Below are 27,939 nucleotides of genomic sequence, written 5' to 3' on the forward strand. Positions count from 1 at the left end.
ATAAATTGAGTATCTAAATTTACATCTCATCATTGAAATTTATGAAATTATGAGAGAAAAAACATTTTCTGAGGAAAAAAATAAATCTCTTTAAAAAAATTTCATTCATAAAAATATTCCATGGTATTCGTGGGATTCGAACCCCAGCAATAAAATACCGATGTATCAGACTGCTTTGAGACTAACGCGCTAACCACTATGCTACATAGCTCATGTGTGGTATTGGCATTTAAATCATGTTTGTGATATGACCCTTGACTTAATGGACTTGAAGTATTTCTCGGAAAGATGCGAATGTTTTGTCATAAAAGTGTATTTTTAAGGTATAGTGGGTCTTCCCTCCATTTTTTTGTAAACCCAAAAATATATTTTTTATCGCAAACTTTTAGGATTATCTTTCAAAAAAATGGAGCGAAGACCCACTAACATTGAAACATTTTGTTAAAGTATGAAAAAATGATCGTTTTTGTTCTTTTAAGTCTGTGTATGCTTTTTCATAGGCAAATATTTTCAGTTTTTGTGAGATTTTTGTAAATTATAGAGATTTTACATTAAGTATACTTAAATATTAGATGAAATATGAAATAAAACTTGCATATAATTGAGATTAAATTTTTTCACTTCTTATCTGTCGCGCTATAGGCATTTTGCCCGCCTTATACGCCCATCTTCTTTTTCCTCTAATATTTTTAGCTAAATAAATTGAACCAAACAATCTTTTTTAATAGTCACATGAAAATTTGCGACAATAAAAAGTTTCAAACTACATCGCAAAGTTAATTTACCTTACTTCACTCATAAGCTGTGTTAAAAACATTTGCTTTATTTGTTAAATATGAGGAAAGAATCCACGACAATTAACTTAATATTGAATTTAAGACGAGCATAAAACATTTCACAGCACACATTATCTCTGTACGCAGCCTGCATGTAAAACAAGGAGTCCATACTTAACAGTATAAGTGTAAATACTTCGAAAGAGAAAAATTGATCATTTTCCTCTAAAATTCCTTCCGCCACAAAATATTGTTCCTTACTAATGCTTCCGGTATGGAATTCTATCATGGGCTTTAACCGAATGTAGTTTAATAAGCTTTGTTGAATCCAAATTTATTGTAAGAACAAAACATTATGAAGATTTCTTAAATAAAGATCAAGACAAAATTTGCTCTATACAAAACAAGGAACAACCCTAGCTCTTTAAAAGTTGATCGGATTCTGAGCAGGTTCTTGCGTATCGAAACAGTTCGGAGACCTAAAATTATTTGCAGATGATTGTTGAATATAAGAATGTAAATAAGGAAAGTTGATGATGGAAAAGTTGTGTGCAAATATCTCTCTTGTTATACAGTTGTTCGTTGATCTATCTCGTCTGTCGTCAGTAAACAATCCAGATATGAAACGCGTGAAGCAGAATCGGCTCTTTTTGACTTCCTTGGGATATATGTGTAGTCGATATTTGATCGATTGTCAATTGTATGTTGTTTAACGTCCCTCTCGAGATTTTTTTTGGAGACGCCACCCTTAGCCTGCGGAGAGCTGCAAATTTTGTCTTATGCTCGGCACTCTGGGCCTATGAGCAGGGAGGGATCTTTTTCGTGCCAGGACCTATCGTGACACGGACCCTCAGTTTATACGGTGTCATTTGAAGGACTGGATTGAGTTGCTCAAAACTCTGGTTAAGGTTAACCACTGGTTAAATCTCTTATCCAGCGGTTAACTTTTAACCATTGGTTAAATTCTGTTGCTCAAAATTTGTCCACTGGTTAACTTTGCTATCCAGTGGTTAAATATCGGCTAAAGTTAGCCATTCCACAGAGGTGGGTTAAGTCTCTTAACCAGTGGATAAACATGGCTTCTAGATTGTTGTTCGATGTTAATTATGGCAGACGACAGAGGAAACAGAGAGTTTTTAGACATTTTCATCATGATTTTGATGCATCTGAGTATAAACAAAGGTACAGGTTTTCACGCGAATCAGTCCAGTACATAACAGACTTGATTGAACCAGAGCTATGTCGCCCAACCATAAGGTCATACTCCCTTTCAGCCCTCAGTCAGGTGGAAATGGCTCTGCGTTATTACGCTATAGGGGATAATATGGAAACCATAGGAGATACACTTGGTTTTCATAAATCAAGTGTATCCAGAAGTGTTCGAGATGTATCACAGGCGCTAGTGAACATATCATCACAGTTTATTAAGTGGCCATCCCCAAATGAGAAGGTGATAATTAAGAAAGGTTTTTATTCAATTGCTGGATTTCCTGCTGTAGTTGGTGCTGTGGACGGCACACATGTGAGAATTATTGCTCCATCTGACCATGAACCTGCTTATGTCAACCGTAAGGGGTATCACTCGATCAACACCCAGGCTATATGCAATCATGAAGGCAAGTATTCTTTAAAAAAAAACAAATAGTCCTTTGAATGTTAAAGTAGACCACAAACATCAGTATATATTACCCAACCAATTAAAGAGTGCATGCCAAAGGATGTTTCAATTAATTTTATAAGTTAAAGTTTGTACTCGACTACATTCGGATTTCAGTGGTTTTCATATCAAGTTGTTAATTTGAGTGAGGGGTCCGATTTATATTTTTCCTTTCCCTTTAATTTATGCCTTACATATTGAAAATAAAATCTCCTATAGGCAAATTCACTAACATTGTTGCCAAATGGCCTGGCTCCAATCACGATTCATTCATATTCCGAGAATCTAATATCGGGGCCTACCTTGAAGCACATCACAGGGGCTTGGATATTGACGGTGTTTTACTTGGAGACAGTGGCTATGCTTGTAGCAGATATCTTGTGACTCCTTTTCTACGTCCAACATCAGAGTAAGAACACATTTTCAAACTACTTATAACACATTTTACATGGTTTACAGTTTCCACCCATCATGAAAATGATGTTTACAGAATTTTGAGTAATTAAATACCTTCCCATACTAGAGAGCTCTGAAAAGGGTACATAATAGATTTTTTAAAAATAAAAATTATAAAAACACAATAAAGTTCTCATTATTATTTTAGAGCTAGTAAATTTAGCAAATAAATAAATTTAAGAATATATGTCTAAGGATAGATATATCAGGTGCGGATCCAGAAATTTTTTCCAAGGGGGGGGGTCCACCCTAGTCAAAAAAAAAATCCAGTTCCAAAAATTTCCCAAAAATCCCCCCCCCCCCAAAAAAAAAACCTTAACTCGCCCCAAAGTGAAAAACCTATTTCGTGTGTGTGTGTGTGTGGGGGGGGGGGGCTATTGCCTCAAATTTTTAACTTTTCATACTCATTTCAAACATATTCACGATAACCAAGGGGGGGGGGGGTTCAGCAATTTCCAAGGGGGGTCCGATGTAACTTTTCTCTTGCTTTAGTATATACATTTTTTTATCTTGTTGGGTCCTGACCCCCCCCCCCGACCCCACTCTAGATCCGCGCATGTATATTCAAATGAATGATGAAAAGTTATAACCTAAGACATGAAGCAATTATTAAATTTAAGCCCACCAAAAGTCTGAATCCATGTAAAATTGAACTAAATACTTAGGTATATTTTTCTATCATTTAAAAATACTTTTATAATCATTAATTGGTATACCTTAATTTTTTTTTTTACTTTAAATGCTTTTGTGTAACAAATAATATGATATGAGGGGGGGAGGCAAAAATTAAATGTAAATGTTAATTAATTACACATTCTCTTTTCCAATTCAAGGGCTCAGATGCGATATAATAATTCCCATGCACAAACTAGAACAGTTATTGAGCGAAGTTTTGGATGGCTTAAAAGGCGCTTCTTGGCTTTGCATGGAGAAATCAAGGTAATTTTAAATAATTTACAAATTCATATGCAGACTTTTAAAATAAATTTGCAATTCATAAATACAATGTATTTTTTGTGATTCGATGTAAGAAGAAGCATGCAGTCTTAATTGAGTCATATTATAACAGATGTTTCTGAAACTCTTCACATTATTAAAGTATATAATTTTGAACTTTTCAATTTAGTGTAAACCAGAACGTGCAGCAAAAATGATTGTGGCGTGTGCTGTTTTACACAAAATTGCTCAGGACAGGAGAGAGACAATCAATGATGCTGGCTGTGATGACACTCAGGACCAAAGAGATGAGGCTGATGTCTTAGATGAAGTAGCTGCCCAGCCCATGAATAACAACATCAGACAATTCATTGTCAATAACTACTTTTAATTTACATTTCATTTTCAGTTTGCAAAGATGATGTTTCTAATTTAAGTTTCAGAATCTCCAATGCAACCTTTTCCTTCTGTAGTATGATCAGCTCTGTTTCTTCTCGAATTCTTCGCAAATCTTCTTTCAGAACCAGTCTTTGCAGCTCAGCAACACTTTCTTCATTTTTCCTCTTTCTTCCTTTCTCTGCACAAAATTTCAAAAGAAAAATTTTCAGTGTTCTGAGGTATAAATATCTTTTTCATAGTTTTAATTCTAGGATTTTTAATCATGAATGCTCTCTCTCTCTCTCTCTCTCTCTCTCTCTCTCTCTCTCTGTGTGTGTGTGAGGGTGTGTGTGTGTGTGTTTGAACATTGCAAGGATTATTGAATACATTGTGTTAAAAATTCAAGCATATTAAATTTACCTTTTTCATCTTTTTTCTTAATCTTAGCCCCAGATTCTGATATCATCAGGTCATATGTGACACTTGTTCCTGGTAAACATTATGTGTTTTAAAGTTAAAAAAAATAGAGCTAAAACTTCTTTAATACAATTATACATGTATGCATAAATGGATATAGAGCCATTGTACACATTTAGTTTACAATTTTTAAACATTAATTTTGCAAATGTTTGTTAACTTGGGTTATGTCTATTAATTCTGGCAAAAATTATACATTCAAAAGTTACATGATACATGTATAAATGATGCTCTGTAAAATGAATTATATCTACTATGTTTTTTCATAAATCAATTGAAAGCTTACCTGTCAAATTATCAGGGAGTTCTACAATTGTCTGTGTTGCTTCCTCTGTAAAAAAAATTTAGAGGTGTACAATAAAGGTTAATATTTTTGTTATCATATGGTACAGAATGTTTTTTTTTCCATTCAAAGTCCATGAATTTATTTCATCTTATAATTCATATTAATGGTAACTAATCATTATTTAAAATGCATACTCTCCAAGTTGTTTGCTGCAGTTACTAGGGCTTCATCTCCAACAGGATCTGTATAGTAATTTAAATCATTTTTATTGACATGCACCTGTGGATATATGGACCAACATTTATATATGTGTAATTTATTTATTCGTGCATCATAATTATTAATAATTAATTTTAAATTATCAGTTGATACAATAAAAGAAATAACATAATTTTAATATTGTTCAGTTCATGAACAAGTTTCTTTTTTTTTTAAATAATTTTCAAAATCATGTTGATTAAAAGTCATAAAGTACACGTATTTTAATATAAAATGTACTCACACCAACATTGTATGATGGAAATACATATTTTGATGATGTCAGTTGATGATGATTTGATTAACATTTATTATTTAAAAAATTATTGATTGAATGAAAAATAATTTGAGTACATAAAAGTCTTACAAATTTAAATATTTTGTTATGTATTTATTGTAATATGCATAAAAAATAATAGTTACTTGAACAATCAGCATCCTCATGTGTACTTGAAGTTGTTGCTGGCAATGGCACCTCTGTACAAAAAAAAATATTTTTTGTAGAAATATGCTTTAATATAGATCCACAAAGCTCCTAATAAATAAAAGAATTTCTTTTAAGAAAAAAAAAGCACATGCATTAAACCAAAAAATATAAAAAGCTTTGCATTGTGTACTAATCTTTTTTTTTTTGTTTGGACCGAAACACTACATGGGCGAAGTGGTTATGCACACATTAATTGGCCTTCACCTTGCAGTTTGTGAAAAAAAACCGCGTCTGACTCGGAACGTCTGCGAGAGATGTATAAATGTAATGGATGTTTTGACAGGAATGCACTAAGCTCAAACACGAGAACATGAGGTAAAACTTATTCTTTTAACTCCTACTAAATTGTATCAATGAGAAAGAATAAATTCTGTGGAATTTTCAGTGTGCGCAGACGGGCTGTGGTATTTCGAATTTCCTCGTTGTGGAATGTAAACAATGTGTAGACCTGCTTATTGTTTTATTTGAATTTAATTTCAGAAAGATGAAAAGTACCTTCAAAAACAAGCCCTCCAACTTCGACCCCTCCTTCAATGCCAACGAAATTTGGGGCGTCTTGGAACACGTCCAGAATTTTCTGTGATATGGCATCAACTGGGGGTGGAGCCGGACCACCACCGGTCTTCATACGATGTGTTTTCTGGCTGACGATTTCCCCCTTCGCTTTGGAACAAGCCTTTCTATACTTCTCCTTGATTTGATCGACTGTTCTCACAATCTCACCCCTTGAATTTACCGCTTCCGTAATCTCACGCCAGGCAGCAGCCTTTTTGACATTTGTTACTTGGTTTGTATGTTTCGATTTTATAAGCTCAATATGTTTTTCCACCTGTTCCACCAAAAATAAAGTTTCATCAGCTGAAAAATTCTCACTTCTTTTTTTGTTGACACTGTTGGAAGCCATGTTTTTTTGTGGTGACAGACGGACAAATGTAATGCATTGTGGGATACTAACCACTGGTTAAATCACTTGACCAGTGGTTAGCTAACCAGAGGCTAATTTTATTTTGAGCAACAAATATTTGACCAGTGGTTAGTTACCCAGTAGATATTGAATTTAACCAATGGCTAACTTATCCACTGGACAAATTTAACCAGTGTTTTGAGCAACTCAGTCCTGGTCTCTACGTCTAACGGTTGGATACAATCCCGCGACGTATGGATCAACTCCTTACTTCGCGAATCTAGAGGATATGTGGACGAAAGAGAAAAATGTGCATGGGTGAAACATAGTCGTTATAATAGAATGTGGGATTGAAGGCCACAACAATTTTTCTTCTCTTGTAGAAACTTTTGAAACAGTTTCTGCTCCATAGAAATCTAAAAAAAAAATTTTAAAAAAGGTCGAATTATGAAAAATTTGAAGCACACTTAGTGATTCTTGGTAGACCTTGCAGGGGTCCCTTGTATAAGAAAAACAACTAACGACTTGGACCCAAATTTAGTTCTGCTATAGTGCTTGAAACTTAGTAATTTACATTAAAGTTGAAAATGGTTTTAAAACTTCTTATAATCGATTCAGAAATACTGTAGACGTACTTTTTCCAAGGGGTCATAATTCCGCGGAATCTCAATTTCTGTTGAATCCGCTTGTAAAAAATTACGCGGATTTCCTAGACTGTAACTATATGCCTTACATACGAGTATGTATTAGGTACGCGGAAAATTTGTGACCGCGCACATAGCGTAAATCAATACCACGCAGAAAAAAGTATATCTACAGTATATTTAAACTTGTGATGTAATATGTACTTTAGAGGATGGTTGTAGTATCTGGGTTCGCAGCTGGAATGTCTTGCTCGAGGATGATCAATGCTCACTCACTTTCTTATTACTACTACATGATTAAATATCAATAATTAAGCGTGGAAGAAAACTATGATGAATGAGCATTTTCTCGTTTAAAAACAGAGACTTTTCTAAGGCATCGTTCTTCACAAATCAAAGACAAAGAGTTTAGGAATAAGAAGGTAAGAATTAGAAGTCAACTGTAAATATGTATACTGATTTGTGTTTTTAACATTAGGAAAATGTACCAAATTGTATATTATTGAATTTTGTGAGCAATTTCTAAAACTGTTCTAATGTAAGACTTAATCTAATCTAGAAAATGAATATGTTAAGAAATTGAGTATTATATAATTTATTTATTAAAGATCTTTATTTTGTTGCTTTATCTAGATACATGTATAATTATATAAATTCGTATTAATCATATTGTCCCTTACGCGAAGTTTACAGTCATGCTTCCAGCATCATCAATCAGCAAAAACTTTCCAGTGCAAAAAATTTCTGCACTTTTTGTACATAATTATTTTCTTGTTTTTAGATTCACATCTATTTTATCATGGACGAACGACTTACAATTGTATTTTTGTTAAATATACTGAATCCAATTCTGTGCAAAGTGTGTGAAGACAGTTTGCCAACAATACTGCAGAACTGTTTGAGTAAATGTCAGAAAAACGTCAACAAATCACTCGTTTACCAAAGAGAGGATTCCATATATTACTACTGCCAAAACCAATATCTGGTTCAAACTGTGAACGAAACATGGAACCAAAGAAATGTTCACAAAATAAAGCCAGAAAGTTTAAACATACTCACCGACATCTTCAAAAAGTTTCAAATCGAGGATCCAGTCTCTCTCAGAATCAAGAGATCAACACCCATCATCAGAAAAGAATATCGACAATTAACCACTCAGGAAAGAGACCGATTTCACAGAGCATTACAGGCAATGAAATCCGACACTAGTGACATGGTATGTATGCCTTTGCTTTATTTGCAAAGATTAGAAAAACATTTGTAAAGAAAAATTATCCGTCTGTCTTTTTTTTTTTTTTTTTTTTTTTTTTTTTTTTTTTTTTTTTTTTTTTTTTACAAATTATCTCTCCAATTATCTTTTTCTTGCCCGCATGTCGCAGTGGTTGGAGCGTCTGCTCTAAAGTTCGGAGTAGGGATTTGATTCTTACATCGAGAGTTTGTATCCCACTTTGGGGCGTGGAGAACCGTTCTTCGGACGAGACAGTATTAACCGAGGTTCCGTGTCGCTGTAGATGCTGACACAAAAAAGATTCCTCACTGCTGAATCGATTAAAGGTCACAAATTACAGCTCTTCAAAAGCAGATGGTGGTCTCCATATGACATAATAATTCTCGAGAGGGACGGTAAACAATAAAACAAAACAATATTCACTAAATAGTAAACCTGCTTAAAAATTAATAAATACAAAATGTCTTCTACATTTTTGGTCTTTTTAAATTTTTTAAATGCCACTGCCCAACGGTCTCGATCAGGTTTTGATAAAACTATGATCACAAGTTGACTGAGCAAATTTTATATGTCATTTATTTTTTAAGTTGTGTTTAAGCGATATAGATGTTCCTATGCTGTTTTATGTACTTAAAGAGATATAAACTCATAAAAAATATAGTTATATTTACTGTTAATCAACTATTATTCGCATGATCTTGTATTCTCGACTCCGCAGCTTGCAATCAATCTCCAACATTGACGGGTACGCAGATATACTTTTAACTCTGTTTCCTAAGAAGGAAGAGCAGAAGCATTTCCTTGCAATTACAAGAATATAAATTTGAATTATTTAATATTTCTTATTCTCCTTGTATAAATTCTTTTTTTTTTCATCGTTTACATGCGACAATCTTTTCTTTTTTTTCATTATCTAATCTTTGAGACAATTTTACTCCATTTATCAAATACTAGACTACGTACTCTTACGATACTTTACTTTTTTCATATTGTAGCACAGGCAGCCTAACGTATATGATTGGTTTGTTAATCTACATCCGGCAGACGTTGCACCTAGTGCTCATTTTGGTCCAGGATTTCTTGGATTTCATCGTGTCTACCTTTTCTTGTAAGAAAAAATCGTAATACATATATCAACATATAACAAACTTTATTCAATACATTTTACTCGAACTCATAAAGAGTATGGCAAAAAGGACTGATTCAACTTACAAAACATTTGAAAATTTTTGTAAATGTTTTATATTCGTGAACATGTCATTTGGTAAGCTAGACATAATTTTTACGAAATTTCTATATACGAATCCTTTATACTACAATTAAGAGCAAGGATTAATTTTTTAAGGCAGTAAAGCATAATTACCCGAAAATAAGAAGATAAGCATTTCTTCCTTTATGGAGATTTTTCAATTGAAAAAAGCCGTTGAAGATTATTAAAATTAATTTTATATGTTTAAAAACTTAAAGATCTTTATTGTTTTTGGCTAATGTTATGTGCTTTTATTATAAGAGAAGAGTATAATTTCCCATGGAGAAAAATTGATGCGAAACTTGTACTTGTTTTAAAACATTAAATCGGTTTCAATAATTTATTCGAAATTCAGTATAACTAGATTGGGAATTTCCACTTGTTTCAAAACATAAAATTGGTTTCAATAATTTATTCAAGATTTAGTTCTTATAAATTCCAATGGCCAAAATAGAATTTTTAATAGACTACGTATAGTATTATGACTTTTCAAATATGGCTATTTCACTTAATGTTTGCGAGTTATACGTGGAAAAGATTGACATTTACCACCGCACGATACGCTAAAGCTTAAGAATGGAAAACCACAAATTCATGTAGATTCAGAGTATTGTCATAAACTATTTATATTTGAGGTTTTGGCATTTACAGGGGGTATTTCACAAGAATACAACTTTGTATACTGATTAAACTTCTAACCCGCCACTCTGTTTTAATAGCTTCTGATAAATTCGGCAGAAACATACCAAATTTTATTTTACGTATAGTTTTTTTTAGAAATCACCATCTTTTATTCTCTTTCATAATGTTTACCTAGAAATTATGACTTTTGTTTTTTTTCTTGTCGAACATAATAGATTTGAGCAACTTTTGCGAAGATATGAGCCAGATGTATTCATTCCATTTTGGGATTCGTCATTCGACACTCTTTTGGAAGAGCCGACGTCCAGTGCAATGTTTTCCGTTAGTGGCATGGGTCCTGGTTCAGGTGTTGTACGAGAGGGTCCCTTCAGCGACTGGACGCATGAAAACACTGGAGTGTTGGTGAGAAATGTTGGTTTAGAAGGTGGGTTATTCAGCAGAGAATTTATTGAACTCTTTCTACGTCAGAACAGGATTGAGGATATTGGACTGAATAGAAATGAATTAGATACAAATTTGGAGTTTCATCATGGTTCCGTTCACAATTGGGTTGGAGGTACTCTTAGAGATTTTCATTATTCCCCTGCTGATCCACTTTTCTTCATGCATCATTGTTTTGTTGACGCTTTATGGGAAAGGTTTCGTGGTAATCAAGTCCAGCGCGGCTTTGATCCTGAATGGTACCCCTAAGTGGATGGGGACCATGCGCAGGACGCACCAATGAGGCCATTTGAATCTGGAAAAGATGCCAATGGTGAAAGTAAGTATATTCTAAACAGGATCGGATTTTCCAAAATGTGGTCTTCATATGCGAAGTATGAGAACCCACCGTATGACTGTAGAGTAGATTCTGACTGTGGGTCAGAACAGATGAGGTGTGAGAGGAGATTGTGCCAACCTCTGACTATAGAAGAATTTGAAAGAATAGGTTTACATCGAAGATCAAAACGAGAAATATCAAAAACATATAGCAATCCTTGGGTGCTACCTACATCAATGAAAGCAAGTCGTCAACATCACACGCAAAGCAATACACCACTTTTTCATGGGTCAAATGCAAGAACGACACCATTTTACCATTCCTGTCAAAATTCGTTTATGATCGATGGTGAAGCTGATATAAGTAAGTGGGTTTTTATACCAGTAGCTGTTTACAAAAAAAGACCAAAGGACCAGACCTGTGATGCTTTTCCAATTAGACATGGATCTCCAGACTACACTGGGGATGTTTTCGATCAAAGTTCCAGTACCAAATACCAAACGTCTAACAAAGAACCTAGAAGTGATGGAAGAGACAAATGCTCACACTTGGGGTCTGGAATAACTAAAGTGTATGTGAAGACATTTGGGCTAGACTATCGTGGGTCTTACACTGACCATGCGCTTCTCGATGAACGACTTCAATTTTCGTCTGGCCTAAGTGCAGTAGGTGTGAAAAAGCCCTTGAATAATAGAGGAAGTCACGTGTTTATTACTGCGCATGACTCCTGTGGGAATATGTGCACAGCGTTTTGCCTGAATACCCAGTCCTCTCCTTATGAATACCAAGCATGTTCTGGTGCTGTCCGAATAAGTCCTGTCAAGCCGTTAATGTACAGGAGTACAGTTAAAGAGGCTTTGCTGAGTGCCTACAATTACTCAAGTATTAGTCCAACAATCTCAAAGGAGAACATTCCCATTGTATTCCACTGCGACTAGACAATCACTAGACATTTTTCATATCATTCATCAATATTTTATTGTTTTTATTAATTAAACATATATTAATCATATATACTGTGTTTGTCTTCAAATAAAATATGTTATTCTATAATACAATTAAAGAAACCATAACATACCACGATACACACACAAACAGTTTTGGGTTCGACGTAACTTTGAATTCCTTCATTATGTATCGATCATTGCTTCTTTTTTTAAATCGTAAAAAAATAAAAGAGAGCATTTTCGAGGATAACCGCAATTTTGTCCCTTTCAAATTTTATTTACTTTACAGGAAACAAAAAAAATAGTTGTATATGGCAGCATACAAGTACTAACTTTCTGCATTCCTATTCCTAAAACAAATGGTCAATACAATTGAGGCCAAAATAATGTTTGCCCGCCCTCTCCAGAATCAGAGTAACATTAAGGGGTCGATAGGTAGGTGGGAAATTTTTTTGATCAGAAAATGTCAACAAATATGTTGTAGGGATAAGAGAAATAAAATATATAAAAATATCATGTTCTGGAATGTTTAAAAGAGAATCTGGTCATTTTTAGTCAGTCAGATGGGAGAGAGCAACCAAACATTTTTCAAGGATGGCCTGATAAAGTTGAAAAAAGGGATGATAATATAACGAACTTCAAACAATAGTGATATACATGTAGACCCCATAGAAACTATAGGCACCCTGAAAGCACAAAGGACGGAATACAATGAAAAACGGTCTTAATTACCATTTTTATAGTGTGAGACTTTTGAGTCAATAATGAGTGATAAGCTGTATTACAAAAGAGGGTCATATACGCAAATCTAGCATTTGCAAAATACTGCAATCAAACCCTTTTTCGGCCTTCCTCAGTTTAAAATTGACTACTCAAAATATATTCTTGTAAAATATTAAAATTTACGTTAATACATACAAGATCTTTAATTTCAAGGCCCTAGACTAAAATTGTCTACCCAAAATATGTTCTGGTAGAATATTAAAATTTACGTCAATACAATTACAAAATCTTTAATTTCAAGGTCTTAGACTGTAAAGGTTCTTTCAAGATGTATAATTAATATGCCATTAAAATCTGAACGGATATGAAAGCAATTTCTCCTCGTTGTAAGTAAATATTTCTTACTAAAGTGTTATTTACATATTTAACCATCGTATCGTGTCATTGTAACTAATGAAAATAGGCTCTATTCAGATTTATAACATATTCGTCATTAAAATTAGTACCGGTAATTCGAACGGATATGGAATCATATTTTCCACAAAGAAAGTAAATATATTTAATGGATGGTCCTTGAGGATCTCTCTCTACATTAATTCTAGTGTATTTTTGTATAGTTATACTGACCCACCATTTGACATGAAATAGAATAAAATTAAATCTACTCTGAATGACTTAATTTAAAATTAAATCAATGTATTCTAAACAATCTTTTGGACCAATACAGTGTAAATGAAAACTATTTGCATGTATTTTCTCCATTTCAGTAAGCAGAAGTAATCTTTGCATTATTTCCTGGGTATGACAAATGGCACACCCCCAATATTTAAAATGATAGAGTTAATTAGTATCAAAACATCCATTTTTACACTTTATCATTTTCTCAAATTTCAAACATTTTCCATAAAATGTGTTTAGAGGATAATTCACACAATTTACCTTCCTGTCCTCTTTAGAAATAATTATCCTTCTTTCTTATAAAGAGAAATATTTTCAATTACGTTAAAAGATAAATGCTTGAAAATACTACTTAGAGTAAAGAAGTTTACCATTTATACAATCCAATGAGAAATATGTATACAAATTTAATTAGTGATAGGCTAGAAAAAAAGTTAGTCGGAATTGATTACTTGCACTTGACATAGATACAACATTCAAATAGAAATACAAATCCTATATGCTAGAGAAAGTTCTCTGTGCAATAGTTAAAATGGACATTTTGATAAAAAACGGTACAAGTTAAATAATCAATAAGATTTAATCATTTTTCATTTTGAACAACTGTAAATCATAATATTTTTTTTAATCATAAAATTTGGTTCAAAATCATTAAAATTTCAAAAGATTATCCACGACACCAAACGGTCATATTGTTAGTAAATGTATTTTAAACAGTGAGTCATCAATTTAAATCCTGTCCCACTCATGAAAATAAATTCCACATTCAACTAACAAAACATTGAATATCCTCTTTACAAAACACAGAATCTAACTTTGAACGTGACAATCAGTATTGTGATAAACAGGATCTGGTTGAATTTTGTCATATTCTGCGTTTTCACGATGAGTCGAAATCGTTGATTCGTATGTATTCTCAGGCGCCGCTTTTTGTCTTCTTAAAATTGGAATATTAAAATATCAGTTAACTGCATTTAAGAATGTAAAGGCAAGCGCCAATGACGCCTAAAAATATGTTGGAATGGAAATTCTTCTTAATGTCAAACATTTACAGTTTCTTTGAAACAAACTATTGAAGATTTACTTTAACATAATTATCACCACGTACATTTGACATATACAAAAACGAGGTTTATTTGTTCAAACCTTTTCTTTTGGATCAGAATTCCAGTGGTGATGAGAAAAAGTCCGAACAACAATACTCCTAAAGTGATGATGTAAATAATGGGTTTACCAAAAGAACCGAAATCTAAAAAACATATAAAATAGCATACAGAATGCTTAGAGTATGAATATTAAAGAATAGTATAATTATGATCACAATTTTCCTTCAATTTTAACAAATGTTTTACAACCTGCACTTGGACTTTGACAAAAAGTTCCAGAGAATCCTTTTTTACATCCAAGAATACATAAGCCTCTAATATTACAAATAGATCCAGCACAAAATTCTTGGCAAGATTTTTCACAGGTTTGTCCATATTTGCCCGAGTTACAATGTGTGCAATTTCCGGTCATCTGGTCGCATTCTTGACAGCCCTCCTGGAGACAAAGCTCAGCACAATAATTGCCATACCAGCCCGATGCACATCCGGTTAGACATTCCCCATCTACTCCGCATCCATCTTTACATCGGGGGTTACAATGACAGGAAAGACCAGACCAACCTGCTAGACAAGAAATACAATTAACAATGCCTTCACAAGGAGGGTATGATTTGATACGGACACTTTTACCACGATTGTTCAAAGAAACCGGCACTCTACATATCGTTAAGTCACTATTATCAGTGCATCGATAAAGTTTCTTTGACAACCTTTTCTGCAACAGTCCCGTAATACCCTATGAAAAGACGAAAAATTACCTCTACTGAATTAGTTTTCAAAGAAAAAATGCAGAAAAAGAGCCATAAGTGTCATTTTTTTATATGTGGGTCCTAATCTAAATGATTCCCTTTTAAAAATGACACCTTTTATAATGACACAAAATTTATATTTTGAGTATTTAATTGTTTAGAATTTATTAATAATTGATGCCAAGGTATGAACCTCAAAGTTGAATTAATTTTTATGCCCCTTTTGACCAACCCTGTATGTTAAACACTCATACTGCGATGTGAAGTTGTAACATTCTGCAAAACAATTTCCCATGCAATATCTTCCATGATAATCAAGACTTTACAGAGTGTGCAGTTGAGATGTTCGATACATTTATCACAATTTTTATAGTTTGCGCAATACAGAGCACACTTTAAGCCATATTTTATAGAACTACAATTATTAGAACATTTCCCAGTTTTTCTGCACTTCATGTCAACACCAACCATCCACGCATCCTTTTTTACAAACTCCCGAGTATCCATCGCAAGATGAGTCGAAACAGTGACCGCACATTTGATCACATAGGTAACTGTACGTTCCTTTGCTACAACCTGTGTTTAAAAATTGAAGCTAAGGTTAAGAACCACTAAGAAGAAATCAAATTGTCACTACACAGCAATATGTTGTAATAACTTGAAGCAAGGAGTAATATAATTTAAATATTGATGTTAATTTAATTATGAAAATAATCGATATGTAGCTTAAAATATAAAAACTTCGAAAATGGATAACGCCCCCTTTTCCGTCTGTCTTTCAATGATGACCTGATTTCCAGTCAGGGAACGATTTCTAGTACATGTGATTTTCCAAACATGGTACATTGTTGGGGGGTTTGCGATGTTGGAACAAAGGGTGTTTTGTGTGCACTCTCGTCTAGATGCATTGATCACAAAGACGTTGTACGAACTCGATTCTTCTAATAATTAGATATATGAACCAATTTTAACATTTCGCACTTATTTACATCAAAGAAAGCAATTATACTCAATTTTACCAAAATAATGTGTTAAAAAAAAGGCTTCTACATAAGCACCAAAAATTAAAATTCTTGCATACTAATAAAGTTTAAAGCATCTCCACCAACTGCTCATGTAATTCGTAACGACACGCAGATTTCACTTTAAAAGTCAAGGGAACGCTTTAAATGTCTCTATTAGTAATATGCATGTTGTGACGATCATAAGTCATACTATGCTAATTCTTCGTTATTTACTGATACTTTGTCATTACCCGTGTACGCTGATATTTGGTCTATATATGCTGCATGATATTTCTTCAAAATATCTTATACTCTAAATGAAAATGGTAATCCTTTTTCTCTTGTTTAGATATTGTTGGTATTTCAAAACTGGAGCCAAGTTGTTAAAACTTCGAATAAAATATACTTGTGTTAGATAGATATCCATACCCATTCCCAGATTAAGTAACCTCAAATATGCTTATATGTATATGTTTTAAGAAATATCCAGGGTTTCACCTAAAAGTAAATGAATCTCCATGTATTTGATTGTAGTTGTTTCTTCTAAGTTAATTATCAGTGTTGGGTTGTTGTCAGCCATTGTCTTGGCCTCAGTATATGTATCTCCGTCCACGGCATATCTAGCCACCTTTACACCACTTGTATCTTTTGCAGTCGATGAAAGAGTTGCATTCTTGTTCAGAGCTACATTTTCTGTTTTAAAAAATAACAAAATGTAATTTTAAAATATTTTTGTAGAAATTTACAATAGCAAAAATGAAATATATATATCTGTATCCTGATGGTGGTCCTCATATATTGCGAGAGGAAAGACATTTTTCTGACAGCCTAAGATAATATACTTGTATTAACTGATTTATTTCCTGTTTACAAAAGATGATGTGGTTTACATGAAATTTTATTAGATCAAGTAGGTTAAAAAAAAAACATTGCCTCTTTGACAACTGTTGTGTTTGCTTCCACTCCATCCCTTGATGCATGCTGTACAGCTTGAACTTAGATGGTCTTGACAATGGTTTTCACATTCTCCGTCAATACATTGAGCTGTGAAGGTTAAATGCATGTGTACTCATACAAATTCTTGCGCTGTGGCACACAAAACTGTACAAAATCACTTTTATAGGTTTAATCTAAAGAGGTTTTCCTATCAGAATGTCTGTAGGAAAGCAGATTTTTTGTGGTCCAAAAATTCCAAATTATAGACTTATTATAAGTAACTGGTCGAATTCAAAATATCCATCCCCAAATTTGACAAAATTATTTTACTAATATGATTGTTTTTGCCTAGTTTTCAGTAGAGCAGGACAAAGGAATTATATCACTATTCTTTGAATATTTCTTTATTTTATCATAAAGATTATGCCTTTAAAGTAGTACAAAAAAAGATAGGTCAAATTTTCCTAAAATTCTATTTTTCTGAAACTTTGTTCATGTATTTGTTACAACATATTGATTTTATTCGTTTTTTCTGCTGTACGTTTTTAAGAAAGGAGTTAAAATAGAATTCCTGCATGTGTTCTCTTACCTTAAAAATAGATTGAGCTCAATGCCCTTTGGGTGAGGAAAACACAAACAACTCCCAAACTATGGCTATTTCTGACGTAAAGGTGCGTGATTAAGGCTGCAAATCTTTTAAGATTTTGTTAAATCTGATAGCGGTATGACCTTCGTATTTTAAGTATCATTGCTTAAATCCATTTAAAAAAATTATTTTAACAGCTTGCTTTCTAACAGATATCTAATAAAAACAAAAACGATTTCTCGTATTTTTTTTTCAAATTTTAAAACTTTTACATTATTCAACCATTCCTCTTTCTGCATATTGTACATATACCATATAATTAAACGGTAAATTTATACTTACAGTATGTTAATTCCACAATTATCATCAATTCAACACACAAAACTATGCATGATAGCTGCATGCTGTGTTATATGAAATACACACGATTCCACGAATTAGGAAAGAAAATGATAAGAACATTGATTGGTTTCATTAAAGCTGTATGAAATATGGAGCATAAAAAGGAGAGACAGATAACAATCCCGTTTATAACCACAAAGAACACAAAAAGAAACTTTGCTATTTTAACTTCCTTAAAAAATGAAAAGGTCATAAGATTGAGGTCAGATTACATGTATAACTGATTGCGATGCAAGTTAAAATATTTTAAACGCTACATGCTTGGAAGGGATTATTTTTCTGTTAATGCCACCAGGTTTATTATTTACATCATGTCAAAAACCCTTGACTTTAATTAATTCATCGTTTGGAATTGTTGAATTTAAAGTTGAAAAGTCGTATATCTTTACATGTATGTTGTTGTTTTTGGTAAAATTTTCTGATTTCATATTTACCAAAAAGTTTCTTGGAATTTTTTAGTATCCACCTCTGATTTACACCACTTCTCGAATAAATTGTTGCACAGTAATCCCGAAGTTTCTCCTTCACAATGAAGCTTTGTAGAATATGAACTGGTGCCCGCTATGGTGTTGTTTGTAAGGATTTTATGAAGTTTCCAATATACATGTAGATATGGTAATTCAAATTAATTTTGGTTGCTGAGAATATTAAAAACATTTAAATCTGACATTTGATTTTAAACAACCAGTTAATTTTTTAGCCCTTGAAAAAAACGTTGCATAGGCCTGCTATATGAAATTGTTATTAGTCCTCATATTTAATTATACATTAAACAACACTCTACTCTATCTAAAATATTCATTTGAACTTATTCAATCAGTACGTACAATGTAGTTTAACCAGCTATTATATTATAAGTTGTATTTTAGTATTTCTGATCTCCTATGCATTTAAAATTATTTCAGTAACACATTAATTTGTTCCTTTACTTAACTCATTAAAATCAAAACTATTAGAAGAATATTTCAATGTTATATAATGCATTAAAAATAATCAAATTTATTAACCATAATGCAAACCCATTTACAATTTCTAACTATCCCAGGTCAAGATAGTTAGTATAAAAAAATAACAGAGTTACAAATTGATTATAGCTTTTCTACAAATGTCACTATTTTATTTTTGAACATAATGAGTTTTCGTCACTTCAGTAAAAAGTACATGTTTTTTAAAAATATTTTTTACAAAATAAAGTAGCATACGATTTGTTTCAGTTTTGTTCTGACATCTTCAAAACATTTAAATTATATATATCTTATATGCTAGGAGAGATAAATGTAATAAAAAGTTGTATTTTGGAATTCCGTTCATAGTGGAACTCTAACATTACATGTTTACACTGTACATAAAAATGTATTACAGAGCTCAGATTTTTCCACAATATTTGAACATGTTCACAATTAAAACGTTTAAGGTCCAATAGTTTCCATTTTATCATTAATATTATATCTTTCAAAAATAAAACTATACTCCCTGCATAATTTTCGATTAATTTTTTTTTTCGAAAAAAAAAAACCAATATCTGCTTTGTATGTCTGTTTAATTAAAACAAAAACTGTTTTAAGGCCAGACGACACGTTCCTTAAAAAGATAAAAATATATAATTTTTCCCAAGAATTTGTCATTTAAGGATAGGTACTTTAGCACGTTTACTCAGAGAAAAATAGGATACCTTACATGTACCAGTTATGGACAAGATACCACAGAGTCGTATTTCTTATATAACGCTTACGGGTAATCTTCTGAATGGCCTATATCACAATTTTTGGTGTACTTATATTTTAATACATTTTGAGAAGAATGTAGAAATCAGAAGAAAATGACAAATATGAATAATTCTTTATATAAAAATCCAAGAGATACAAAACACATATTTGAGGAACCTGTAGTCTGACCTTAAGGGATACACACTGGGATGAAGTGCATGCAATATGCCCGATAGATTGCAAATATTGTTTTCAGTTCTTTCAATAATACGAAGCGTAATTTCAAAATTTATTCAATGAGTTCAGGCGCATCATGACGAGAAAAGAATAACCAAACAAATACATACTCATTTTCAACAAACATATGCTTACATTCCACTTTATTCAAGAATTATAAATATTGTGACGATGATGCTTATTATGATGTAACAATAATAACAGAATATCAGAATGATATGTGTTAGATTTGCTTGAAATGACGTAGAAGCTGATAACAACTGATAATATTTTTTAAAGCAGATTTTTCTAAACCTCTTGTTTAAGTTAATGTAATGTAATACCATCCATTTGAAAAGTTTGAAAAAATTCGTCAAAATGACGATATCAAAGATTTTAAAAATAAAATATTATTTCAAACTGCGATTAAAAAGATACAGATGTCATTTAGCATTAGGTCTTTGGAAATTGGAATTATACCAGATACATACAAAATAATGACTGTTTAGCTGTAAAAGATAACATACTCTGGATAGGTTTGATTTTTGTCATAAACGACAAACTCCCTGTCTTTGAAGTATCCGCCTGTATCGGCTACAACACTATCGTAGAGTTCCTGGTGTTCCGCACAGACCAGATTGTGACATATTCTGCATGGAGGTCTGGTGAATTTGCCCTGTGATCTTGTAATGAATACGTCCCCTAAACACATTCTCATCTGCAGCATGGCTCGGATTTTATCATTTTTTGCTGAAACAACAGCAAAATATTTTAAAAATGAGTGTATTATATTACGCTCTGATTAATTAGGAAAGATTTTTTCAAAGTTATGTATGTTCCATATTATTTCACATTTTCAATTTTTTTTTATTCATTTCTGATGTATTGTAACAAATACCACTTTGAAATTTTTGTTTGTTTGTTTCACGTCACTTTGAAAATGTTCCTACATTTAATCAGACGGCTAACTTGCGGAGGAGGGCTGCAAATATAGACTTGTAGTCTGTACTTACGATGATTTAGCAGTGAGGGATCTTTTTTTACAACAGCGCCTCCTCCTATTTCTACGAAATTCTACCGGTCATTCGGATGATACCGTATAAACCAAGACCCTCGGGTCATAGTACGTGCTTGCACGAAAAAGATCTCAAACTGCTCCATGGCCCTGCGTAGCAGTTTAGGTCCAAGTGAATCAAACAATGGCCGACCCGGCCCCAATGCCACCAAGGCTTCATTTTTTAACTTTATATGTTCCCTATGCCACCAAGGCATTCACAATAGCCACCAAGGCTTAGAACCACCAAGGTTCCCCATTATTTTTTAAAAAATAAATTTATATTTACCTCTCCTGCACTTCTTCGTTTCTTATCTCGGTACAAGCGCGTCTTCTCCGGCCAAAGTCTGGCATGAAAAGAACCCCGCTGCTGCGCTCAATCACGTGACGTCACTGAGGATAAGGAATAGGAGTAAATCATAAGCATTACCTTTAGGAAAAAATCAGAAAATGAGTGTAGCACAGAAATTTTACAATTTTAGATTTTACGGGATTATTAAGTATGTAAACATAAATAAAACCTGTATAGCCATCAGATTTTGAAGCCTTTTCAGCACCATAGATTCCATTACCCAGGAGACCACCGTGTGCTCTCGGAAGCCTTGGGTCAAGTCCTTGAACCTTTATATTTGCCAAACGGTCTTTTGCTGTACCGTGAAAGAAATAGTATTCGTTTACTTCTGAATGTAGATCCTTCTTCAAAAAATCCAACGCTTGCATTAAGACAAGATTTGAGCCTAACAATTGTTCCAAAGGTGTAAATATTCCTTCGCTGTGTATTTTACGAAACTGACGAACACGTTCATTTGCGTATTGAAAAAATAAATTGGCGTTCTCCAATCTACAAATCTTCTCTATCTTACAATTCGTTCCACCCATTGTTTTCAAGAACGCATTTTAATGCAATCGAAGGTCGTTTTATCTACATCTATTTCGTAACATTTTGTCTTTGTCCAATCCTTAAGGTAAAAAAAATCTGTGTATTTCGTCCAATAAGATGGAGAACGTGGTGGTTTTCGAAACATATACTCAAAATATTTAGGTGTTCCCCTTTCTGGCTTCAAAGATAAGCATTGGTTTCTCAATGGAAATGATGTTTGTGGTCTTTCATCTGCTTAAGATAAGTAATTTTTATTTCATTTTTTTGTGCAACCAGTCTATATTTTGTAATTTTCACATAACGCTGTATCATAAAAAAGAAAAACTAACCAGGTACATACCTCAAACATTCAATTTACAACGATGATTGATTATGTAAAATTGTAAAAAAAAAAAAAAAAAAAAAAAAAAAAATACACTTAAGGTATTCAATCCCTAATGGGAACAAATTCAGTGAAATTGAAAACATAACTGATATGTATGGCACTGAATACTCAGATTATTTAGACATATTTCCCATGTATTACTATTAGTATGTTTAGTGGGATGTGTCCCAATTTATGACCTTGAGTTTTGGTGAGAGTTATCTCCCCTTATCATAATTAATAAAAAAAATCAATTAAAAAAAATTAGTCGGTAAAAAAATTGTTTTCAATTGCCATTCTATTTTTAATGTTTCAACGCATCTTTACACCGCAGGATTTATTGATATTCAAATTATTTGAATTTTTATTTTGAAAAAACATTTTTACCCATAGACTTCAATGCAATATTTGTTAATCAACTACTGCTCAATTAACATTGACATTTTCAAAAATTTCTCGGGGGCAATCCTTTTCCACTATAAAATGCTTTAATATAATATCAGTGTATCGTGTACTCGACGGACATTTAAGGGTAGGGAATTACATGTAGGTCCCATTAGGGATGGAAATCCTTAAGCCTATTCTCTTACAAAAAGTTCATTTTAATTTTAGGACAATCCTTGCTGTAATTCTTATTTCATGCATATCAATATGATTCAGGGTTTTTGAAATCCTAAATATTGACATGCAACCTTAAAAAAGTACAAAAATAAATACATTTTTGGGGAAATTGAATCCTGTCTACCCTAAGATACTAATGTTTAATAGCATGATCCGAATTTAAAATTGATCATTGAAGTATTACAATTAAGTCACACAGATTTTACACTATATATTTATCATATCTAACTATTAAAATAAATAGAACTTAACTAATACAAAAGTATTTATATAATAAACAAATGTCTGGATACTCTAAACTAAAATTGTTGATCAATTTTCAATAAGAAAGTACACAGCGGGTGCTAGTGCTTTTCATTGCATTTCCTGAATGTAAATTTGAGATGTAACTATTTTTCTTATATAACATGATAAAATCTATATTGATGAACCTTGAAAAAAATTCCTTGGGTAAAAATACATTTATCTAATGAAATTAGTGAGTGACAATTCAATGATAATTTTTCATATTTTTCAAAACCCAAGAATCGGAGTACTTTTCAGCTACAATGCCAACATCTTGTATTCTTGTAATTTTTTTTTAGATTATCTTTCTTTACTAAGACAATGTTATCTGGTTGGCCTCCATTTTAAACAAAACTTACTTAGGCTATATGTTTTGGTTCACTCACTTTTACATTCATCCAAAAACGTAATTATATAATTATAAAAACCTTGTAAAATTTCTGTCAAATTAATTACTAATGCTTCATCTGTTATTAAGATTAGGATTTAGATTATGGAGACAAACATTTTTATTACAACAAAATATCACAATAGACTTATATTTATATAGGTTCGATATATAATGTTAACCAAGGATAATATGAAAATTTTGTAAGATTTTGAATTTTTAAAAGAATGTTGATTTTTATTTTTTTTTTTAAATCTAAATATAAATTTAAAATATTTTTTAATAAAAATAAAAGGAATTTTTTTTTATTATTTCCTTAAAAATACAAAGGGAAAAAGTTTTGTGGATTTTCCTCGAAAGCAACACTACATGCATGTCTATATTTAAGCACCAAAACAGTGTAAGGTGTCCAATTTATTTTTACGTTAGGGATTAATTATTGATTTGATTTCTATTCAAAATATATACAAATCCATTTGTCAATATTTGTTTGCTTCTTATTTATCCAGGAAAAATTGTATTTTTCTTAATTTTTTCAAAATATAAACACTGAAGAATATAAAAATAATCAATTTCGTCTTTTTTCAACTTACTTTGGACTTGCCACGGTAAATATGATATATGTACATCTTTGAGATATTGTTTGAACTCCTGAAAATGATAATTATACATGTCTTTAAAGTTTGCTTCAAAATAGATCAATGATATAGCTGCATTGCAAGTATACACTAAACCTACGATAGATCAAGGAATACAGTGTACTTACACTCTTCAATGTTGGCAAGTTATTATTTTTAGGGTCAAGAACGATCAATATCTTTTTCAGATTGGTTTCTTTGAATTCCTTTGCAAATTTGTCGATTCCATAAACAATGCTTTCAACTGCTTCTTTGATTGGGAATCTCATCGATCCTGTTCCGATTGCAGGAAATGCCATTGAATTTATTGTTTTTACATCGTGTGCATTTTTAAGACAGATATATACAAAGTTTTCCAACATCTATAATAAGAAACGAAAATATTTTTTTTAAACAATCAATGCTTTCGAAACATGCTTTTTGATATAGGAAACTCTAAAAAAAATCTCACAACATGAACGGACAGCATCATATACTAACATCGCTTGGAGTTTGACTTTGGTACAACCTGGAATACCAGCCAGATAGGTAGCCATGATATACTTGTTTACACTTCAATTGATGTCCACCAGTAATGACATATTGACCATAATCTAATTCTCTCGTAAGCAAATTTGAAATTTCTGTTGCCATTCCTTCGCCAGCTGCTTTCAGGATAGCAGATGCTACACCTGTATTTGCATTTGGTTTAAGATTACTTGTGGATGTGTTCACAAGCACGTCGACCTGAAATGATTTATATTTATGAAGAAAACAATTAAGGAATGACTCTAATTCTTGGCCATATTATCGAGTATAATCTGGTTTGGGTCAGTTTACGCTTTATAATACGCGAAGCGGATTATAAAACAGCGTAAACTGACCCAAACCAGATTATACTCGATAATATGGCCAAGAATTAAAGTCATTCCTTATAATTTAATTTTAAAACAATTAAACAACTTTGGATGTAAAATTGTGTTGCTTTTTATAAGTTCAAATTTACCGCGCAATAATACAACCGTAATAACGGAAGTGATTTGAAGCGAGGGGAGGTAATAACTGATACATAGATCTTGCAGCCATGATGTTTGTTTACACGAGGTAAGAACGAGTAATTGTTTAAAGTTGAAGGTACATTTATTAAATCTGGAATTTTCCATGGATTCCGAGGACTGGAAATGAGGGGATTGCATGGATATGATGATTAAGCTGGTCGTCAAGGGGGTGTGTCCCCATACCAAACCAGATTATACAAAATGTTATGCGTTCCTTTTTGGAAATCAACCAATGAGAGGCGAGAATACAAATAAAATTAAATTATATAGAAATAGAGCTTAAACATCCATTGAAACAATATCAAATCGGAACAGAGCAAGCTCGGACCTCTAAAACAGAAGAGGTGGGGTCAAATACCATGGAGGAGTAAGCATCCCCTGTCCATCAGTCACATCCGCTGTGTGATCTTTGTCTTGAAAAAAGAAAAATTCGTAGACAAATCAATGTTAAACTACATCTAATGAACTGCGTAACAAGAGATGTTTGTAAAAATGCCCCCTCCCCCAATTGGAATTTTTGAAAGTCCACAAGGGCATAGCTCTGTCAAAAAGGGCGTGATCGTACCCAAAACAGAACTTGATCTAGATATTCATCTGATAAATCTGTATATTAAATTTAAATCATTTCAGTATGTGCAACCTCTGTGAAGAAAATGAACGGAAACTGCAAATAATTGGAATTTTTCTAAGTCCAAGGGGCATAACTCTGTCAAAAATGGCGCGACCGTATCCAAAACAGAACTTGACCTAGATATTCATCTGATAAATGTGTATATTAAATTTAAATCATTTCAGTATGTGAAACCCCTGCGAAGAAAATGAACGGAAACTTCAAATAATTGGATTTTTCTTTGGTCCAAGGGGTATAACTCTGTCAAAAATGGCGCGACCGTACCCAAAACAGACCTAGGCTTAGATATTCATCACATATATCTGTATACTAAATATCATTTCAATATGTGCAACCTCTGCAAAGAAAATTAACGGAAACTAAATGGACCGACAGACAGACAGACCGACCGACAGACAGCAGCAAAGCAATATGCCCTCCCTTCTTCGAAGGGGGCATAAAAATATGTATGACGATAATCAGCATTTCATTTCATGGTAGATTAAATTTGCTGACAATGTCAGTGTTTCGAGCATATTCACTGTAACTCTTTGCAATGTGTTGATTGTAAGGGAAATTTAATTTAATTGTTTCATCAACGTAATTATCAATACTTTTTGTAAAATGGTTATTCATAGAGCATGATCTGGCGTATGAGAGACATAAACTCAATACGCAGATAATAGTGATAAAATGATATTTTGCAAAGAGTTGTTGACGATATAAAATTTGAAACTCGTTCATCTGTTAAGTGGTAAGGGTATCATTAACGTCTTTTTAGTGAAATAGATATGCCTCAGACTCTGTAATTTTTTTTTGGCTTGAAAGAGTACTGGCAGTATACTTAATCTAATTTAGCAGTGAATGAACATGATATTATTGCATGAAAAACGTCAACGATATCGACATGTTGAATTTAGGGCCAAAGAAGAGACTTGATTCTTTATTATAAACAGTATATAAATATCCCATAGGAGAAAATATCCAATCTGATATTTTTTCTCCCATTGAAGAATGGTGAGATAGTTGTTTGGACTGCAAATCCCACCATTCTCCCATGGGATTCTGACTTTAAATAATGTGATGTTTGTGAGTTCAACATGAGACCCTGTGGATACTGCTATAAATTCCCACCAAGTGATATAAAAATATTTTGGATATCCCAATTAGAAATAGTTACTAGTAAAAAGTCTGGACAATGTCGTGTCCAGAGTTAAATGTCGTACTGTTATAATCTCCGCTTGAAAAGTGGGAAGGTATATAGTGTTCGAGGTGTCCGTCCATCAGTCTAGCTGTACGTCCGTCCCTGACCGTCCGTCTGTTACGCTTTGGGGTACCCATCTATTATCCGCAACTCCTCTGTTACCAATGAATGAAATTTAATGAGACTTTCACAGAATGTTTCTTACATAGTGACATTGTGCACCTCCTATTTTACTTTTTGATCCGACACATATTTTGGGTTTTCCATAGCAAAACATGGAAAGTACCATTATATTCATATGGGAGGTGTGGTATCATTTATAATTCGTGAGCTCATTGCTTACTGTACCTCTAGTGAATTAAAAATTTTATAATTTTATCGTGCTTTTTTAAAATTATCTTCATTTTCAAACGTTAACTTACACAACAAAGCCTAAAAATGCGTTAATAATATAAAGCACACGCAAATAAGTATCCAAGTCTTTCAACGTTAAAGACAGCTTGACGAAAGTTAGTGTTTAAATACAGTACTGGACATTCCGGTTGTAACTTATTTATGTTAATTTATGTAATATAATAATATGCGTCCTTACCTGTTGTTCCAGAAGGTTTCTTCAATGACTTCAACAGAAAGGCTACATATAAGCTGAGTAAAGACACTCGTACCC

General features: G+C 32.6%; 4 protein-coding genes and 3 long non-coding RNA genes across 8 annotated transcripts; 3 read left to right on the forward strand and 4 right to left on the reverse strand.

Moving 5' to 3' along the window:
- Positions 1-2,100: 2,100 nt before the first annotated feature.
- LOC134250259 (putative nuclease HARBI1) lies at positions 2,101-3,961 on the forward strand. Its single transcript, XM_062732611.1, has 3 exons — positions 2,101-2,392; positions 2,653-2,842; positions 3,723-3,961. The coding sequence occupies exons 1-3, from the start codon at positions 2,101-2,103 to the stop codon at positions 3,907-3,909; spliced, it is 669 nt and encodes a 222-aa protein (XP_062588595.1). The 3' UTR covers positions 3,910-3,961.
- A 193-nt stretch (positions 3,962-4,154) lies between these two features.
- LOC134250269 (uncharacterized) lies at positions 4,155-5,742 on the reverse strand. Its single transcript, XR_009988456.1, has 5 exons — positions 5,648-5,742; positions 5,161-5,208; positions 4,967-5,011; positions 4,624-4,692; positions 4,155-4,402 (listed from the first exon to the last, which is right to left on the reverse strand). It is a non-coding gene; the product is annotated as an uncharacterized LOC134250269 (long non-coding RNA).
- A 165-nt stretch (positions 5,743-5,907) lies between these two features.
- Positions 5,908-6,577, forward strand: LOC134250268 (uncharacterized). The gene is made up of 2 exons (XR_009988455.1): positions 5,908-6,026; positions 6,192-6,577. It is a non-coding gene; the product is annotated as an uncharacterized LOC134250268 (long non-coding RNA).
- A 1,467-nt stretch (positions 6,578-8,044) lies between these two features.
- LOC134250280 (tyrosinase-like protein 1) lies at positions 8,045-12,103 on the forward strand. Its single transcript, XM_062732626.1, has 4 exons — positions 8,045-8,475; positions 9,483-9,595; positions 10,594-11,056; positions 11,087-12,103. Exons 1-4 carry the CDS (start codon positions 8,059-8,061, stop codon positions 12,074-12,076), a joined length of 1,983 nt encoding a protein of 660 aa, XP_062588610.1. The 5' UTR covers positions 8,045-8,058; the 3' UTR covers positions 12,077-12,103.
- A 1,763-nt stretch (positions 12,104-13,866) lies between these two features.
- Positions 13,867-15,913, reverse strand: LOC134250264 (multiple epidermal growth factor-like domains protein 10). Of its 2 annotated transcripts, none has more exons than XM_062732614.1 (4): positions 15,810-15,913; positions 14,842-15,156; positions 14,633-14,735; positions 13,867-14,423 (listed from the first exon to the last, which is right to left on the reverse strand). In XM_062732614.1, exons 1-4 carry the CDS (start codon positions 15,877-15,879, stop codon positions 14,297-14,299), a joined length of 615 nt encoding a protein of 204 aa, XP_062588598.1. In that variant the 5' UTR covers positions 15,880-15,913; the 3' UTR covers positions 13,867-14,296. The 2 variants fall into 2 exon arrangements, with proteins under 2 accessions (XP_062588598.1, XP_062588599.1); XM_062732615.1 differs by having other exon boundaries at positions 13,874-14,423; positions 14,842-15,153.
- Positions 15,914-16,076: 163 nt separating this feature from the next.
- LOC134250272 (uncharacterized) lies at positions 16,077-18,425 on the reverse strand. Its single transcript, XR_009988459.1, has 3 exons — positions 18,210-18,425; positions 16,844-17,038; positions 16,077-16,282 (listed from the first exon to the last, which is right to left on the reverse strand). It is a non-coding gene; the product is annotated as an uncharacterized LOC134250272 (long non-coding RNA).
- Positions 18,426-20,654: 2,229 nt separating this feature from the next.
- On the reverse strand, positions 20,655-22,347 carry LOC134250324 (protein mono-ADP-ribosyltransferase PARP11-like). The gene is made up of 2 exons (XM_062732686.1): positions 21,767-22,347; positions 20,655-20,941 (listed from the first exon to the last, which is right to left on the reverse strand). Exons 1-2 carry the CDS (start codon positions 22,122-22,124, stop codon positions 20,697-20,699), a joined length of 603 nt encoding a protein of 200 aa, XP_062588670.1. The 5' UTR covers positions 22,125-22,347; the 3' UTR covers positions 20,655-20,696.
- Positions 22,348-27,939: the final 5,592 nt, after the last annotated feature.

This window comes from Saccostrea cucullata, unplaced genomic scaffold (genome assembly GCF_032062105.1).
Source record: "Saccostrea cucullata isolate Sc308-1 unplaced genomic scaffold, CSIRO_AGI_Scuc_v1 ctg473, whole genome shotgun sequence".
Taxonomy (NCBI): domain Eukaryota; kingdom Metazoa; phylum Mollusca; class Bivalvia; order Ostreida; family Ostreidae; genus Saccostrea; species Saccostrea cuccullata.

Excerpts from the sequence above, each read along its gene's own strand:
- LOC134250264 (XM_062732614.1), bottom strand. The coding sequence starts at position 15,879 with ATGTGCGGTCACTGTTTCGACTCATCTTGCGATGGATACTCGGGAGTT. Across the intron at positions 15,157-15,809 it reads TAAAAAAGGATGCGTGGATG|CAGGTTGGTCTGGTCTTTCC; the intron begins GTTGGTGTTGAC and ends TTTCTTGTCTAG. Across the intron at positions 14,736-14,841 it reads TTGTCAAAGTCCAAGTGCAG|ATTTCGGTTCTTTTGGTAAA; the intron begins GTTGTAAAACAT and ends TATGTTTTTTAG.
- LOC134250280 (XM_062732626.1), top strand. The coding sequence starts at position 8,059 with ATGGACGAACGACTTACAATTGTATTTTTGTTAAATATACTGAATCCA. Across the intron at positions 8,476-9,482 it reads AATCCGACACTAGTGACATG|CACAGGCAGCCTAACGTATA; the intron begins GTATGTATGCCT and ends TTCATATTGTAG. Across the intron at positions 11,057-11,086 it reads AGCGCGGCTTTGATCCTGAA|CAGGACGCACCAATGAGGCC; the intron begins TGGTACCCCTAA and ends GGGGACCATGCG.
- LOC134250259 (XM_062732611.1), top strand. The coding sequence starts at position 2,101 with ATGGAAACCATAGGAGATACACTTGGTTTTCATAAATCAAGTGTATCC. Across the intron at positions 2,393-2,652 it reads GGCTATATGCAATCATGAAG|GCAAATTCACTAACATTGTT; the intron begins GCAAGTATTCTT and ends AATCTCCTATAG. Across the intron at positions 2,843-3,722 it reads TTTCTACGTCCAACATCAGA|GGCTCAGATGCGATATAATA; the intron begins GTAAGAACACAT and ends TTCCAATTCAAG.
- LOC134250324 (XM_062732686.1), bottom strand. The coding sequence starts at position 22,124 with ATGGGTGGAACGAATTGTAAGATAGAGAAGATTTGTAGATTGGAGAAC. Across the intron at positions 20,942-21,766 it reads AAAATCTGATGGCTATACAG|CAAAAAATGATAAAATCCGA; the intron begins GTTTTATTTATG and ends CTGTTGTTTCAG.